Raw genomic sequence first — 15954 nt, 5'->3', positions numbered from 1 at the left:
CTATGCTTGCTTTGCAAATTAAAATTACACTGGAAATCAAATATAAAACACTAATAAAAAAGCTGATATGGGTTAAAAGCTGCAGGCAAACCAAAATGAGCCTTGGGTGTTGGCCCGTAAAAAGTAATAACATGATAAAATAATTAGGCACTGCTACGCTAAAAGTGATACAGCAACAAGAGAATAGCCAAAATGGTTACAGAAATAAATCTATGCACAATAGATATGCACAACTGGTGAAGGCTGCATGAGTAGCACTGGCAGAAAGAACACTGGTGCCAAACATATAGCTGCAATGTGAAAACCAATTTATATTGGGATAATGGATCCACAAGGTAAAACCAATAAATACTAAATAAGTGTCAAGCAGGATAAGCCAAGCAGTAATAACGCTGTCTTACGGCAAGGAAATATGTGCAATAGCATCCACCTAGTAGTAGTCCTTTAGGCAGAGATGCACTGAGCTACTGTTATCCATGGTGCCGTAAGTGAAGATCTACAGAACGTGCGTGGAGTTAACTCCTTCATAATGAAGCCTGTTTTTGTTTTTCGGTCCCCTTTTTCCCAGACCCATGACTTTATTTTTCCATCAATATGCAGTAGAAAAAAAAAAAAAAAGTGTAATTCCACAACTGTTTTTTCTTTTTACCATGTTCACGAAATGATAAAACTGACCTGCCATTATGATTCTACAGGTCATTACGAGTTTGGTGTCTACCAACATGTATAGGTTATTTTTTATTTAAGTGGTGAAAAAAAATTCCAAGGTTTGTTTAAAAAAAAAAAAAAAAAATTGCGTCATTTTCCGAGACCTGTATAGTGTCTCCATTTTTCAGGATCTGGTGCTGGGTGAGGGCTTATTTTTTGCATGCCAAGGTGACATTTTGGTGTGCATATTATCTTTTGATCGCCCGTTTGCTGCGACCAAAAAACCGTAATTCTGGGGTTTTGACTTTTTTTTTTTGCTACGCCGTTTACCGATCGGATTAATTCTTTTTATGGCTTGATAGATTGTCCACCGGGCGGCGCCCCTAGCAATCCAGCAATGACAACCATAGAGGTCTGCTGGAGACCTCTGGTTGTGATGCCAACCCATCGGTGACCCGAGATGATGTGATCAAAACAGTTGACATGTGCCAGGAAAGATGTGTGCTCAGCACCGGAGCCCACATAAGAGGGGGAGATACGACATGCGCTCTACATGTATGGCGCATGTCGCGAAAAGGTTAAACTCCTGATATCCTGATAGTAGCACGGGCAATGAAAACTATGGTGCTCCAGCGGGTAGAATCCCTGGTATATTCTCCATATATTCATGTGTTTAACCATTTGGCTATTCTGTTGCTGTTATCACCTAGTGCGACAGTGCCAAATTATTTTATTACAAACTACTGTTTTTCAATTTACATTCTGTAAATAATAGATATGGGTATGGTAATCCATACTACCACTTTGAAAACCCTACCATTTTGTAAAACGCTCATAACTTAACTAAAGCAGTTTAACGTACCAGATAAAAAAACTTGACAAAGTTGAAGCATATGTACAAAACAGAACTTAAAATAGAAAGATAAAGTGTAAGATGTATTAGTTGGGAGGAAATATTATAGGTGGAGTTGAAAGGCAAAATAAATTACATAAAGTTATGGCACAAATTACATAAAAAGGGAGGTGGGGGGAAGGGCGCCAATAACTGAACAGGTCCATGTGAAATAGGAAAAAGGAATCACAGCATGCACAATCCATCGCTGCCAACAGCATGGTAGAAGCCCAATGGAGCACAGCACTTTCAGCGCAGCTCTTTCTGCTGCAACCTGCTTCCCAATTTGGAGAAGGAGCCACGGGAGAAGGAGGGAGTCCATGGAATGAACAGGTCATCTGATATCAGCAGGGTGGATTGATTTAAATCACGCCGATTTAAATCATGATTTAAATCACGATTTAAATCAAAAGATTTTTTTCTATTTAAATCGGATCGATTTTAATCATGATTTAAATCACTGATTTAAATCAAAAGGTTTTTTTTAATATAAATCACGATTAAAATGAGAAGTGAGAGCAGTGCGCATGTGCGCCCATAGTTACACGGACGAAACTAGGGGCAACGATCTAACGCCAGGGTGAGGGGGGGACCCCAAAGTAAGTAAAAATCTTTTTTGTTTTACTATATGGCAATAGGTAGGTGTTTAAAAGCAGCATGTCTTAATTGTATAAACTATTAATAGCCTCCACATTTTGTTCATACTGCCCCTTTAATTCCACACTTCTAGCTTGGTTTCACTTTTGGTTTAGTTTCTTTTTCCATTCAGTTGACATGCCCAAACTTGTTGGATAGTCAGCATCCTACAGAAACCTCTGGAAGAGCATGGCATTGTGAATGTTACACATATACAGCCTTTATTCTACTGAGTTAAACAACTCCGCTTTATCTCATGATGGAAGAACCTTTGGATGGTAAAATATTTTCCTCAAAAAGCAGTTTATTGAAAAAAATCCGATTTAAATCAAAAAAATCCGATTTAAATAAAAAAAATCCGATTTTTTTGATTTTTTTAAAAAAACATTGATTTTTATCCACCCTGGATATCAGGTAGTGCACTTTGGCTGGGCATGGAGATGGCTCCATTGTTAGGATGGCAACTTTGTCTCAGGCTTTGGAAGTAGGATGCCTGCACGGGTTTGTGACCCTGCAAAGCATGGACCGCCTCCTCAATGCTGAACCAGCACCGTTTTCTTCCTATGAAAGAGTAACTGGAATTGTCATTTAAGATCACAGTTTTCAGAACTGACAAACATTCATTCACTAGTCAGGTTTCCAGCATTCTTTGCTGCATGAATGAGAACGTCTTGATCAAGCAACAACTTCTTTGTAATCCCATACCCTGGAGAGTAAGCAGCGATCCTGAACTCTCAACCATCTGGTACTCTGCACTACGCTGGCTTGATCCCTTTTATTCAAACATTAGTAAGCTCACTCTCGTTCCTATCCTTGTCTCAATCGTGTACTATTCTTTTACAGCAAAAACTTGATTACAGTTAAATGAATTAATAATCACACATTGTAAATTACTGTAAATGTAAAATACATATAGCAACAAGCTCAGTCCACAGCAATATCATAAAACAAACTAGATGGGCATTTCCTGAAGGAAATACATGGTGCTTGAACAGCGCTGCCAGCTGCCAATGAACCTCAGGAGCAAGTCTGGCATGCAGGGCCCTGCCCCTGGGTACCCAATTTGGCCCCTTGGTAGCCACTTTGATGTGCGGGGCCCCTTGTTAGCAACTTTGGCCCCTTGGTAGCCATTTTGGCATGCAGGAATCCTTGGTAGCCACTTTGGAGCACACAGCTTCTCGGTAGCCACTTTGGCCACATCCTCTTATATACAGACATCACTCCTATATACAGACACCACTCCTATATACAGACACAACTCCTACATACAGACATCCCTCTATATACAGACACCACTACCATATACAGAGATCCCTCTATATACAGATACCACTCCTATATACAGACATACCCCTATATACAGACACCACTACAATATACGGACATCCTTCTATATACAGACACCACTCCTATATACAGACATCCCACTATATACAGACATCCCCTATATACAGACACCACTCCTATATACAGACATCTCTCCTATATACAGACATCCCTCTATATACAGACATCTCTCCCTTATACAGACATCTCTCCTATATACAGACATCCCCCTATATACAGACACCACTCCTATATACAGACATCCCCCTATATACAGACATCACTTCTATATACAGACATCCCTCTATATAGACACCACTCCTATATACAGACACTACTCCTATATGCAGGCACCTCTCCTATATACAGACACTACTCCTATATGCAGGCACCTCTCCTATATACAGACATCCCTCTATATACAGACACCACTCCTATATACAGACATCCCCCTATATACAGACACCACTCCTATATACAGACATCCCCCTATATACAGACAACACTCCTATATACAGACATCCCCCTATATACAGACACCACTCCTATATACAGACATCCCCCTATATACAGACACCACTCCTATATACAGACATCCCACTATATACAGACATCCCCTATATACAGACACCACTCCTATATACAGACATCCCACTATATACAGACATCCCCTATATACAGACACCACTCCTATATACAGACATCTCTCCTATATACAGACATCCCTCTATATACAGACATCTCTCCCTTATACAGACATCTCTCCTATATACAGACATCCCCCTATATACAGACACCACTCCTATATACAGACATCCCCCTATATACAGACATCACTTCTATATACAGACATCCCTCTATATAGACACCACTCCTATATACAGACACTACTCCTATATGCAGGCACCTCTCCTATATACAGACATCCCTCTATATACAGACACCACTCCTATATACAGACATCCCCCTATATACAGACACCACTCCTATATACAGACACCACTCCTATATACAGACATCCCCCTATATACAGACAACACTCCTATATACAGACATCCCCCTATATACAGACACCACTCCTATATACAGACATCCCCCTATATACAGACACCACTCCTATATACAGACATCCCTCTATATACAGACATCTCTCCTATATACAGACATCCCTCTATATACAGACACCACTCCTATATACAGACATCCCTCTATATACAGACATCTCTCCTATATACAGACATCCCTCTATATAAAGACACCACTCCTATATACAGACATCCCCTATGTACAGACACCACTCCTATAAACAGACACCACTCCTATATGCAGGCACCTCTCCTATATACAGACATCCCTCTATATACAGACACCACTCCTATATACAGACATCCCCTATATACAGACACCACTCCTATATACAGACATCCCCCTATATACAGACACCACTCCTATATACAGACATCCCCTATATACAGACACCACTCCTATATACAGACATCCCTCTATATACAGACACCACTCCTATATACAGACATCCCTCTATATACAGACATCTCTCCTATATACAGACATCCCTCTATATACAGACACCACTCCTATATACAGACATCCCTCTATATACAGACATCTCTCCTATATACAGACATCCCTCTATATACAGACACCACTCGTATATACAGACATCCCCCTATATACAGACACCACTCCTATATTCAGACATCCCCCTATATAGAGACACCACTCCTATTTACAGACATCCCCCTATATACAGACATCTCTACTATATACAGACATCCCCCCATATAGAGACACCACTCCTATATACAGACATCCCTCTATATACAGACACCACTCTTTTATACAGACATCCCCCTATATACAGACACCACTTCTATACACAGACATCCCCCTATATACAGACACCACTCCTATATACAGACATCCCTCTATATACAGACATCTCTCCTATATACAGACATCCCTCTATATACAGACACCACTCCTATAAACAGACATCCCTCTATATACAGACATCTCTCCTATATACAGACATCCCTCTATATACAGACACCACTCCTATATACAGACATCCCCCTATATACAGACACCACTCCTATATACAGACATCCCTCTACATACAGACATCTCTCCTATATACAGACATCCCTCTATATACAGACACCACTCCTATATACAGACATCCCTCTATATACAGACATCTCTCCTATATACAGACATCCCTCTATATAAAGACACCACTCCTATATACAGACATCCCCTATGTACAGACACCACTCCTATATACAGACACCACTCCTATATGCAGGCACCTCTCCTATATACAGACATCCCTCTATATACAGACACCACTCCTATATACAGACATCCCCTATATACAGACACCACTCCTATATACAGACATCCCCCTATATACAGACACCACTCCTATATACAGACATCCCCCTATATACAGACACCACTCCTATATACAGACATCCCTCTATATACAGACACCACTCCTATATACAGACATCCCTCTATATACAGACATCTCTCCTATATACAGACATCCCTCTATATACAGACACCACTCCTATATACAGACATCCCTCTATATACAGACATCTCTCCTATATACAGACATCCCTCTATATACAAACACCACTCCTATATACAGACATCCCCCTATACACAGACACCACTCCTATATACAGACATCCCTCTATATACAGACACACACCACTCCTATATACAGACATCCCTCTATATACAGACAACACTTATATACAGACATCCCTCTATATACAGACAACACTCCTATATACAGACATCCCTCTATATACAGACACCACTCCTATATACAGACATCCCCCTATATACAGACACCACTACTATATACAGACATCCCCCTATATACAGACACCACTCCTATATACAGACATCCCTCTATATACAGACACCACTCCTATATACAGACATCCCTCTATATACAGACACCACTCCTATATACAGACATCCCTCTATATACAGACATATCTCCTATATTCAGACATCCCCCTATATAGAGACACCACTCCTATATACAGACATCCCTCTGTATACAGACACAACTCCTATATACAGACATCCCTCTATATACAGACACCACTCCTATATACAGACATCCCTCTATATACAGACACCACTCCTATATAGAGACATCCCTCTATATACAGACATCTCTCCTATATACAGACATCCCTCTATATACAAACAACACTCCTATATACAGACATCCCCCTATATACAGACACCACTCCTATATACAGACATCCCTCTATATACAGACACCACTCCTATATACAGACATCCCTCTATATACAGACATATCTCCTATATTCAGACATCCCCCTATATAGAGACACCACTCCTATATACAGACATCCCTCTGTATACAGACACAACTCCTATATACAGACATCCCTCTATATACAGACACCACTCCTATATACAGACATCCCTCTATATACAGACACCACTCCTATATAGAGACATCCCTCTATATACAGACATCTCTCCTATATACAGACATCCCTCTATATACAAACAACACTCCTATATACAGACATCCCCCTATATACAGACACCACTCCTATATACAGACATCCCTCTATATACAGACACCACTCCAATATACAGACATCCCTCTATATACAGACACCACTCCTATATACAGACATCCCTCTATATACAGACATCACTCCTATATACAGACATCCCTCTATATACAGACACCACTCCTATATACAGACATCCCTCTATATACAGACACCACTCCTATATACAGATATCCCCCTATATACAGACACCACTCCTATATACAGACATCCCCCTATATACAGACACCACTCCTATATACAGACATCCCTCTGTATACAGACACCACTCCTACATACAGACATCCCTCTATATACAGACACCACTCCAATATACAGACATCCCTCTATATACAGACACCACTCCTATATACAGACATCCCCCTATATACAGACACCACTCCTATATACAGACATCCCTCTGTATACAGACACCACTCCTATATACAGACATCCCTCTATATACAGACACCACTCCTATATACAGACATCCCTCTATATACAGACACCACTCCTATATACAGACATCCCTCTATATACAGACACCACTCCTATATACAGACATCCCTGTATATACAGACATCTCTCCTACATAGAGACATCCCTCTATATCCAGACACCACTCCTATATGCAGACATCCCCCTATATACAGACACCACTACTATATACAGACATCCCCCTATATACAGAAACCACTCCTATATACAGACATCCCTCTGTATACAGACACCACTCCTATATACAGACACCCCTCTACATACAGACACAACTCCTATATACAGACATCCCCCTATATACAGACACCACTCCTATATACAGACATCCCCCTATATACAGACACCACTCCTATATACAGACATCCCTCTGTATACAGACACCACTCCTATATACAGACATCCCTCTATATACAGACACCACTCCTATATACAGACATCCCTCTATATACAGACACCACTCCTATATACGGACATCCCTGTATATACAGACATCTCTCCTATATAGAGACATCCCTCTACATACAGACACCACTCCTATATACAGATATCCCCCTATATACAGACACCACACCTATATACAGACATCCCCCTATATACAGACACCACTCCTATATACAGACATCCCCCTATATACAGACACCACTCCTGTATACAGACATCCATCTGTATACAGACACCACTCCTATATACAGATATCCCCCTATATACAGACACCACTCCTATATACAGACACCCCCCTATATACAGACACCACTCCTATATACAGACATCCCTCTATATACAGACACCACTCCTATATACAGACATCCCCTATATACAGACACCACTCCTATATACAGACATCCCCCTATATACAGACACCACTCCTATATACAGACATCCCCCTATATACAGACACCACTCCTATATACAGACATCCCCCTATATACAGACACCACTCCTATATACAGACATCCCTCTATATACAGACACCACTCCTATATACAGACATCCCTCTATATACAGACATCTCTCCTATATACAGACATCCCTCTATATACAGACACCACTCCTATATACAGACATCCCTCTATATACAGACATCTCTCCTATATACAGACATCCCTCTATATACAGACACCACTCATATATACAGACATCCCCCTATATACAGACACCACTCCTATATTCAGACATCCCCCTATATAGAGACACCACTCCTATTTACAGACATCCCCCTATATACAGACATCTCTACTATATACAGACATCCCCCCATATAGAGACACCACTCCTATATACAGACATCCCTCTATATACAGACACCACTCTTTTATACAGACATCCCCCTATATACAGACACCACTTCTATATACAGACATCCCCCTATATACAGACACCACTCCTATATACAGACATCCCTCTATATACAGACATCTCTCCTATATACAGACATCCCTCTATATACAGACACCACTCCTATAAACAGACATCCCTCTATATACAGACATCTCTCCTATATACAGACATCCCTCTATATACAGACACCACTCCTATATACAGACATCCCCCTATATACAGACACCACTCCTATATACAGACATCCCTCTATATACAGACATCTCTCCTATATACAGACATCCCTCTATATACAGACACCACTCCTATATACAGACATCCCTCTATATACAGACATCTCTCCTATATACAGACATCCCTCTATATAAAGACACCACTCCTATATACAGACATCCCCTATGTACAGACACCACTCCTATATACAGACACCACTCCTATATGCAGGCTCCTCTCCTATATACAGACATCCCTCTATATACAGACACCACTCCTATATACAGACATCCCTCTATATACAGACATCTCTCCTATATACAGACATCCCTCTATATACAGACACAACTCCTATATACAGACATCCCTCTATATACAGACATCTCTCCTATATACAGACATCCCTCTATATACAGACACCACTCCTATATACAGACATCCCTCTATATACAGACATCTCTCCTATATACAGACATCCCTCTATATACAGACACCACTCCTATATACAGACATCCCCCTATATACAGACACCACTCCTATATACAGACATCCCTCTATATACAGACACCACTCAAATATACAGACATCCCCCTATATACAGACACCACTCCTATATACAGACATCCCTCTACATACAGACACCACTCCTATATACAGACATCCCCCTATATACAGACACCACTCCTATATACAGACATCCCTCTATATACAGACACCACTCAAATATACAGACATCCCCCTATATACAGACACCACTCCTATATACAGACATCCCTCTACATACAGACACCACTCCTATATACAGACATCCCTCTATATACAGACATCTCTCCTATATACAGACATCCCCCTATATACAGACACCACTCCAATATACAGACATCTCTCTATATACAGACACCACTCCTATATACAGACATCCCTCTATATACAGACATCTCTCCTATATACAGACATCCCCCTATATACAGACACCACTCCTATATACAGACATCCCTCTATATACAGACACCACTCCTATTTACAGACATCCCCCTATATACAGACATCTCTACTATATACAGACATCCCCCCATATAGAGACACCACTCCTATATACAGACATCCCTCTATATACAGACACCACTCTTTTATACAGACATCCCCCTATATACAGACACCACTTCTATATACAGACATCCCCCTATATACAGACACCACTCCTATATACAGACATCCCTCTATATACAGACATCTCTCCTATATACAGACATCCCTCTATATACAGACACCACTCCTATAAACAGACATCCCTCTATATACAGACATCTCTCCTATATACAGACATCCCTCTATATACAGACACCACTCCTATATACAGACATCCCCCTATATACAGACACCACTCCTATATACAGACATCCCTCTATATACAGACATCTCTCCTATATACAGACATCTGTTATGGTTCTCAATGGCAAGAGAACATAGCCCAGCAAACATAAGAACTAGCTCTTGGAAGGATGGAAACTAAACTGACCATGAACTACACCTGCCGCACAACTAACAGTAGCCGGGTAGCGTTGCCTGCGTTTTATCCCTAGACGCCCAGCGCCGGCCGGAGGACTAACTAATCCTGGCAGAGGAAAATACAGTCCTGGCTCACCTCTAGAGAAATTTCCCCGAAAGGCAGACAGAGGCCCCCACATATATTGGCGGTGATTTTAGATGAAATGACAAACGTAGTATGAAAATAGGTTTAGCAAAATTGAGGTCCGCTTACTAGATAGCAGGAAGACAGAAAGGGCACTTTCATGGTCAGCTGAAAACCCTATCAAAATACCATCCTGAAATTACTTTAAGACTCTAGTATTAACTCATAACATCAGAGTGGCAATTTCAGATCACAAGAGCTTTCCAGACACAGAAACGAAACTACAGCTGTGAACTGGAACAAAATGCAAAAACAAACGAGGACTAAAGTCCAACTTAGCTGGAAGTTGTCTAGCAGCAGGAACATGCACAGAAAGGCTTCTGATTACAATGTTGACCGGCATGGAAGTGACAGAGGAGCAAGGCTAAATAGCGACTCCCACATCCTGATGGGAACAGGTGAACAGAGGGGATGATGCACACCAGTTCAATTCCACCAGTGGCCACCGGGGGAGCCCAAAATCCAATTTCACAACAGTACCCCCCCCCTCAAGGAGGGGGCACCGAACCCTCACCAGAACCACCGATCAGGATGAGCCCTATGAAAGGCACGGACCAGATCGGAGGCATGAACATCAGAGGCAGTCACCCAAGAATTATCCTCCTGACCGTATCCCTTCCATTTGACCAGATACTGGAGTTTCCGTCTGGAAACACGTGAGTCCAAGATTTTTTCCACAACGTACTCCAACTCGCCCTCAACCAACACCGGAGCAGGAGGCTCAACGGAAGGCACAACCGGTACCTCATACCTGCGCAATAATGACCGATGAAAAACATTATGAATAGAAAAAGATGCAGGGAGGTCCAAACGGAAGGACACAGGGTTAAGAATCTCCAATATCCTGTACGGGCCGATGAACCGAGGCTTAAACTTGGGAGAAGAAACCCTCATAGGGACAAAACGAGAAGACAACCACACCAAGTCCCCAACACAAAGCCGAGGACCAACCCGACGCCGGCGGTTGGCAAAAAGCTGAGTCTTCTCCTGGGACAACTTCAAATTGTCCACTACCTGCCCCCAAATCTGATGCAACCTCTCCACCACAGCATCTACTCCAGGACAATCCGAAGATTCCACCTGACCAGAAGAAAATCGAGGATGAAACCCCGAATTACAGAAAAAGGGAGACACCAAGTTGGCAGAGCTGGCCCGATTATAGAGGGCAAACTCCGCCAAAGGCAAAAAAGCAACCCAATCATCCTGATCTGCAGACACAAAACACCTCAAATATGTCTCCAAGGTCTGATTCGTCCGCTCGGTCTGGCCATTAGTCTGAGGATGGAAAGCAGACGAGAAAGACAAATCTATGCCCATCCTAGCACAGAATGCTCGCCAAAATCTAGACACGAATTGGGTACCTCTGTCAGAAACGATATTCTCCGGAATACCATGCAAACGGACCACATTTTGAAAAAACAGAGGAACCAACTCGGAAGAAGAAGGCAACTTAGGCAGGGGAACCAAATGGACCATCTTAGAAAAACGATCACACACCACCCAAATGACAGACATCTTCTGAGAAACAGGAAGATCCGAAATAAAATCCATCGAGATGTGCGTCCAGGGCCTCTTCGGAATAGGCAAGGGCAACAACAATCCACTAGCCCGAGAACAACAAGGCTTGGCCCGAGCACAAACGTCACAAGACTGCACGAAGCCTCGCACATCTCGAGACAGGGAAGGCCACCAGAAGGACCTTGCCACCAAATCCCTGGTACCAAAGATTCCAGGATGACCTGCCAACGCAGAAGAATGAACCTCAGAAATGACTTTACTGGTCCAATCATCAGGAACAAACAGTCTACCAGGTGGGCAACGATCAGGTCTATCCGCCTGAAACTCCTGCAAGGCCCGCCGCAGGTCTGGAGAAACGGCAGACAATATCACTCCATCCTTAAGGATACCTGTAGGTTCAGAATTACCAGGGGAGTCAGGCTCAAAACTCCTAGAAAGGGCATCCGCCTTAACATTCTTAGAACCCGGCAGGTAGGACACCACAAAATTAAACCGAGAGAAAAACAACGACCAGCGCGCCTGTCTAGGATTCAGGCGTCTGGCGGACTCAAGATAAATTAAATTTTTGTGGTCAGTCAATACCACCACCTGATGTCTAGCCCCCTCAAGCCAATGACGCCACTCCTCAAAAGCCCACTTCATGGCCAAAAGCTCCCGATTCCCAACATCATAATTCCGCTCGGCGGGCGAAAATTTACGCGAGAAAAAAGCACAAGGTCTCATCACGGAGCAATCGGAACTTCTCTGCGACAAAACCGCCCCAGCTCCGATTTCAGAAGCGTCGACCTCAACCTGAAAAGGAAGAGCAACATCAGGCTGACGCAACACAGGGGCGGAAGAAAAGCGGCGCTTAAGCTCCCGAAAGGCCTCCACAGCAGCAGGGGACCAATCAGCAACATCAGCACCCTTCTTAGTCAAATCAGTCAATGGTTTAACAACATCAGAAAAACCAGCAATAAATCGACGATAAAAGTTAGCAAAGCCCAAAAATTTCTGAAGACTCTTAAGAGAAGAGGGTTGCGTCCAATCACAAATAGCCTGAACCTTGACAGGATCCATCTCGATGGAAGAGGGGGAAAAATATATCCCAAAAAGGAAATCTTTTGAACCCCAAAAACGCACTTAGAACCCTTCACACACAAGGAATTGGACCGCAAAACCTGAAAAACCCTCCTGACCTGCTGGACATGAGAGTCCCAGTCATCCGAAAAAAATCAAAATATCATCCAGATACACAATCATAAATTTATCCAAATAATCACGGAAAATGTCATGCATAAAGGACTGAAAGACTGAAGGGGCATTTGAAAGACCAAAAGGCATCACCAAATACTCAAAGTGGCCCTCGGGCGTATTAAATGCGGTTTTCCACTCATCCCCCTGCTTAATTCGCACCAAATTATACGCCCCACGAAGATCTATCTTAGAGAACCACTTGGCCCCCTTTATGCGAGCAAACAAATCAGTCAGCAGTGGCAACGGATATTGATATTTAACCGTGATTTTATTCAAAAGCCGATAATCAATACACGGCCTCAAAGAGCCATCTTTCTTAGCCACAAAGAAAAAACCGGCTCCTAAGGGAGATGATGAAGGACGAATATGTCCCTTTTCCAAGGACTCCTTTATATATTCTCGCATAGCAGCATGTTCAGGCACAGACAGATTAAATAAACGACCCTTAGGGTATTTACTACCCGGAATCAAATCTATGGCACAATCGCACTCCCGGTGCGGAGGTAATGAACCAAGCTTAGGTTCTTCAAAAACGTCACGATATTCAGTCAAGAATTCAGGAATCTCAGAGGGAATAGATGATGAAATGGAAACCACAGGTACGTCCCCATGCGTCCCCTTACATCCCCAGCTTAACACAGACATAGCTTTCCAGTCAAGGACTGGGTTATGAGATTGCAGCCATGGCAATCCAAGCACCAACACATCATGTAGGTTATACAGCACAAGAAAGCGAATAATCTCCTGGTGATCCGGATTAATCCGCATAGTTACTTGTGTCCAGTATTGTGGTTTATTGCTAGCCAATGGGGTGGAGTCAATCCCCTTCAGGGGTATAGGAGTTTCAAGAGGCTCCAAATCATACCCACAGCGTTTGGCAAAGGACCAATCCATAAGACTCAAAGCGGTGCCAGAGTCGACATAGGCATCCGCGGTAATAGATGATAAAGAACAAATCAGGGTCACAGATAGAATAAACTTAGACTGTAAAGTGCCAATTGAAACAGACTTATCAAGCTTCTTAGTTCGCTTAGAGCATGCTGATATAACGTGAGTTGAATCACCGCAATAGAAGCACAACCCATTTTTTCGTCTAAAATTCTGCCGTTCACTTCTGGACAGAATTCTATCACATTGCATATTCTCTGGCGTCTTCTCAGTAGACACCGCCAAATGGTGCACAGGTTTGCGCTCCCGCAGACGCCTATCGATCTGGATAGCCATTGTCATGGACTCATTCAGACCCGCAGGCACAGGGAACCCCACCATAACATCCTTAATGGCATCAGAGAGACCCTCTCTGAAATTCGCCGCCAGGGCGCACTCATTCCACTGAGTAAGCACAGCCCATTTACGAAATTTCTGGCAGTATATTTCAGCTTCGTCTTGCCCCTGAGATAGGGACATCAAGGCCTTTTCCGCCTGAAGTTCTGACTGGGGTTCCTTATAAAGCAACCCCAAGGCCAGAAAAAACGCATCCACATTGAGCAACGCAGGATCCCCTGGAGCCAATGCAAAAGCCCAATCCTGAGGGTCGCCCCGGAGCAAGGAAATCACAATCCTGACCTGCTGAGCAGGATCTCCAGCAGAGCGAGATTTCAGGGACAAAAACAACTTGCAATTATTTTTGAAATTTTGAAAGCAAGATCTATTCCCTGAGAAAAATTCAGGCAAAGGAATTCTAGGTTCAGATATAGGAACATGAATAACAAAATCTTGTAAATTTTGAACTTTCGTGGTGAGATTATTCAAACCTGCAGCTAAACTCTGAATATCCATTTTAAACAGGTGAACACAGAGCCATTCCAGGATTAGAAGGAGAGAGAGAGAGGAAGGCTGCAATATAGGCAGACTTGCAAGAGATTCAATTACAAGCACACTCAGAACTGAAGGGAAAAAAAAAAAAAAAAAATCTTCAGCAGACTTCTCTTTTCTCTCCTTTCTCTGTCAATTAATTTAACCCTTTTTTCCCGGCCGGTCAAACTGTTATGGTTCTCAATGGCAAGAGAACATAGCCCAGCAAACATAAGAACTAGCTCTTGGAAGGATGGAAACTAAACTGACCATGAACTACACCTGCCGCACAACTAACAGTAGCCGGGTAGCGTTGCCTGCGTTTTATCCCTAGACGCCCAGCGCCGGCCGGAGGACTAACTAATCCTGGCAGAGGAAAATACAGTCCTGGCTCACCTCTAGAGAAATTTCCCCGAAAGGCAGACAGAGGCCCCCACATATATTGGCGGTGATTTTAGATGAAATGACAAACGTAGTATGAAAATAGGTTTAGCAAAATTGAGGTCCGCTTACTAGATAGCAGGAAG

General features: G+C 42.5%; 1 protein-coding gene across 1 annotated transcript in view; it reads right to left on the bottom strand.

Moving 5' to 3' along the window:
* Positions 1-2570: 2570 nt before the first annotated feature.
* The window catches only part of NUDT3 (nudix hydrolase 3), a 103557-nt gene continuing 90173 nt past the window's right edge, over positions 2571-15954 (bottom strand). Inside the window, exon 5 of the mRNA XM_077299167.1 lies at positions 2571-2737. Coding sequence (XP_077155282.1) covers positions 2571-2737 — 167 coding nt within the window. The remainder of the gene's footprint in view (positions 2738-15954) is intronic.

Source organism: Ranitomeya variabilis, chromosome 3, assembly GCF_051348905.1.
Source record: "Ranitomeya variabilis isolate aRanVar5 chromosome 3, aRanVar5.hap1, whole genome shotgun sequence".
NCBI classification, from domain to species: domain Eukaryota; kingdom Metazoa; phylum Chordata; class Amphibia; order Anura; family Dendrobatidae; genus Ranitomeya; species Ranitomeya variabilis.
Note: the sequence above shows the minus strand (reverse complement) of the source record. Positions and strands in the feature narration are given on the sequence as shown.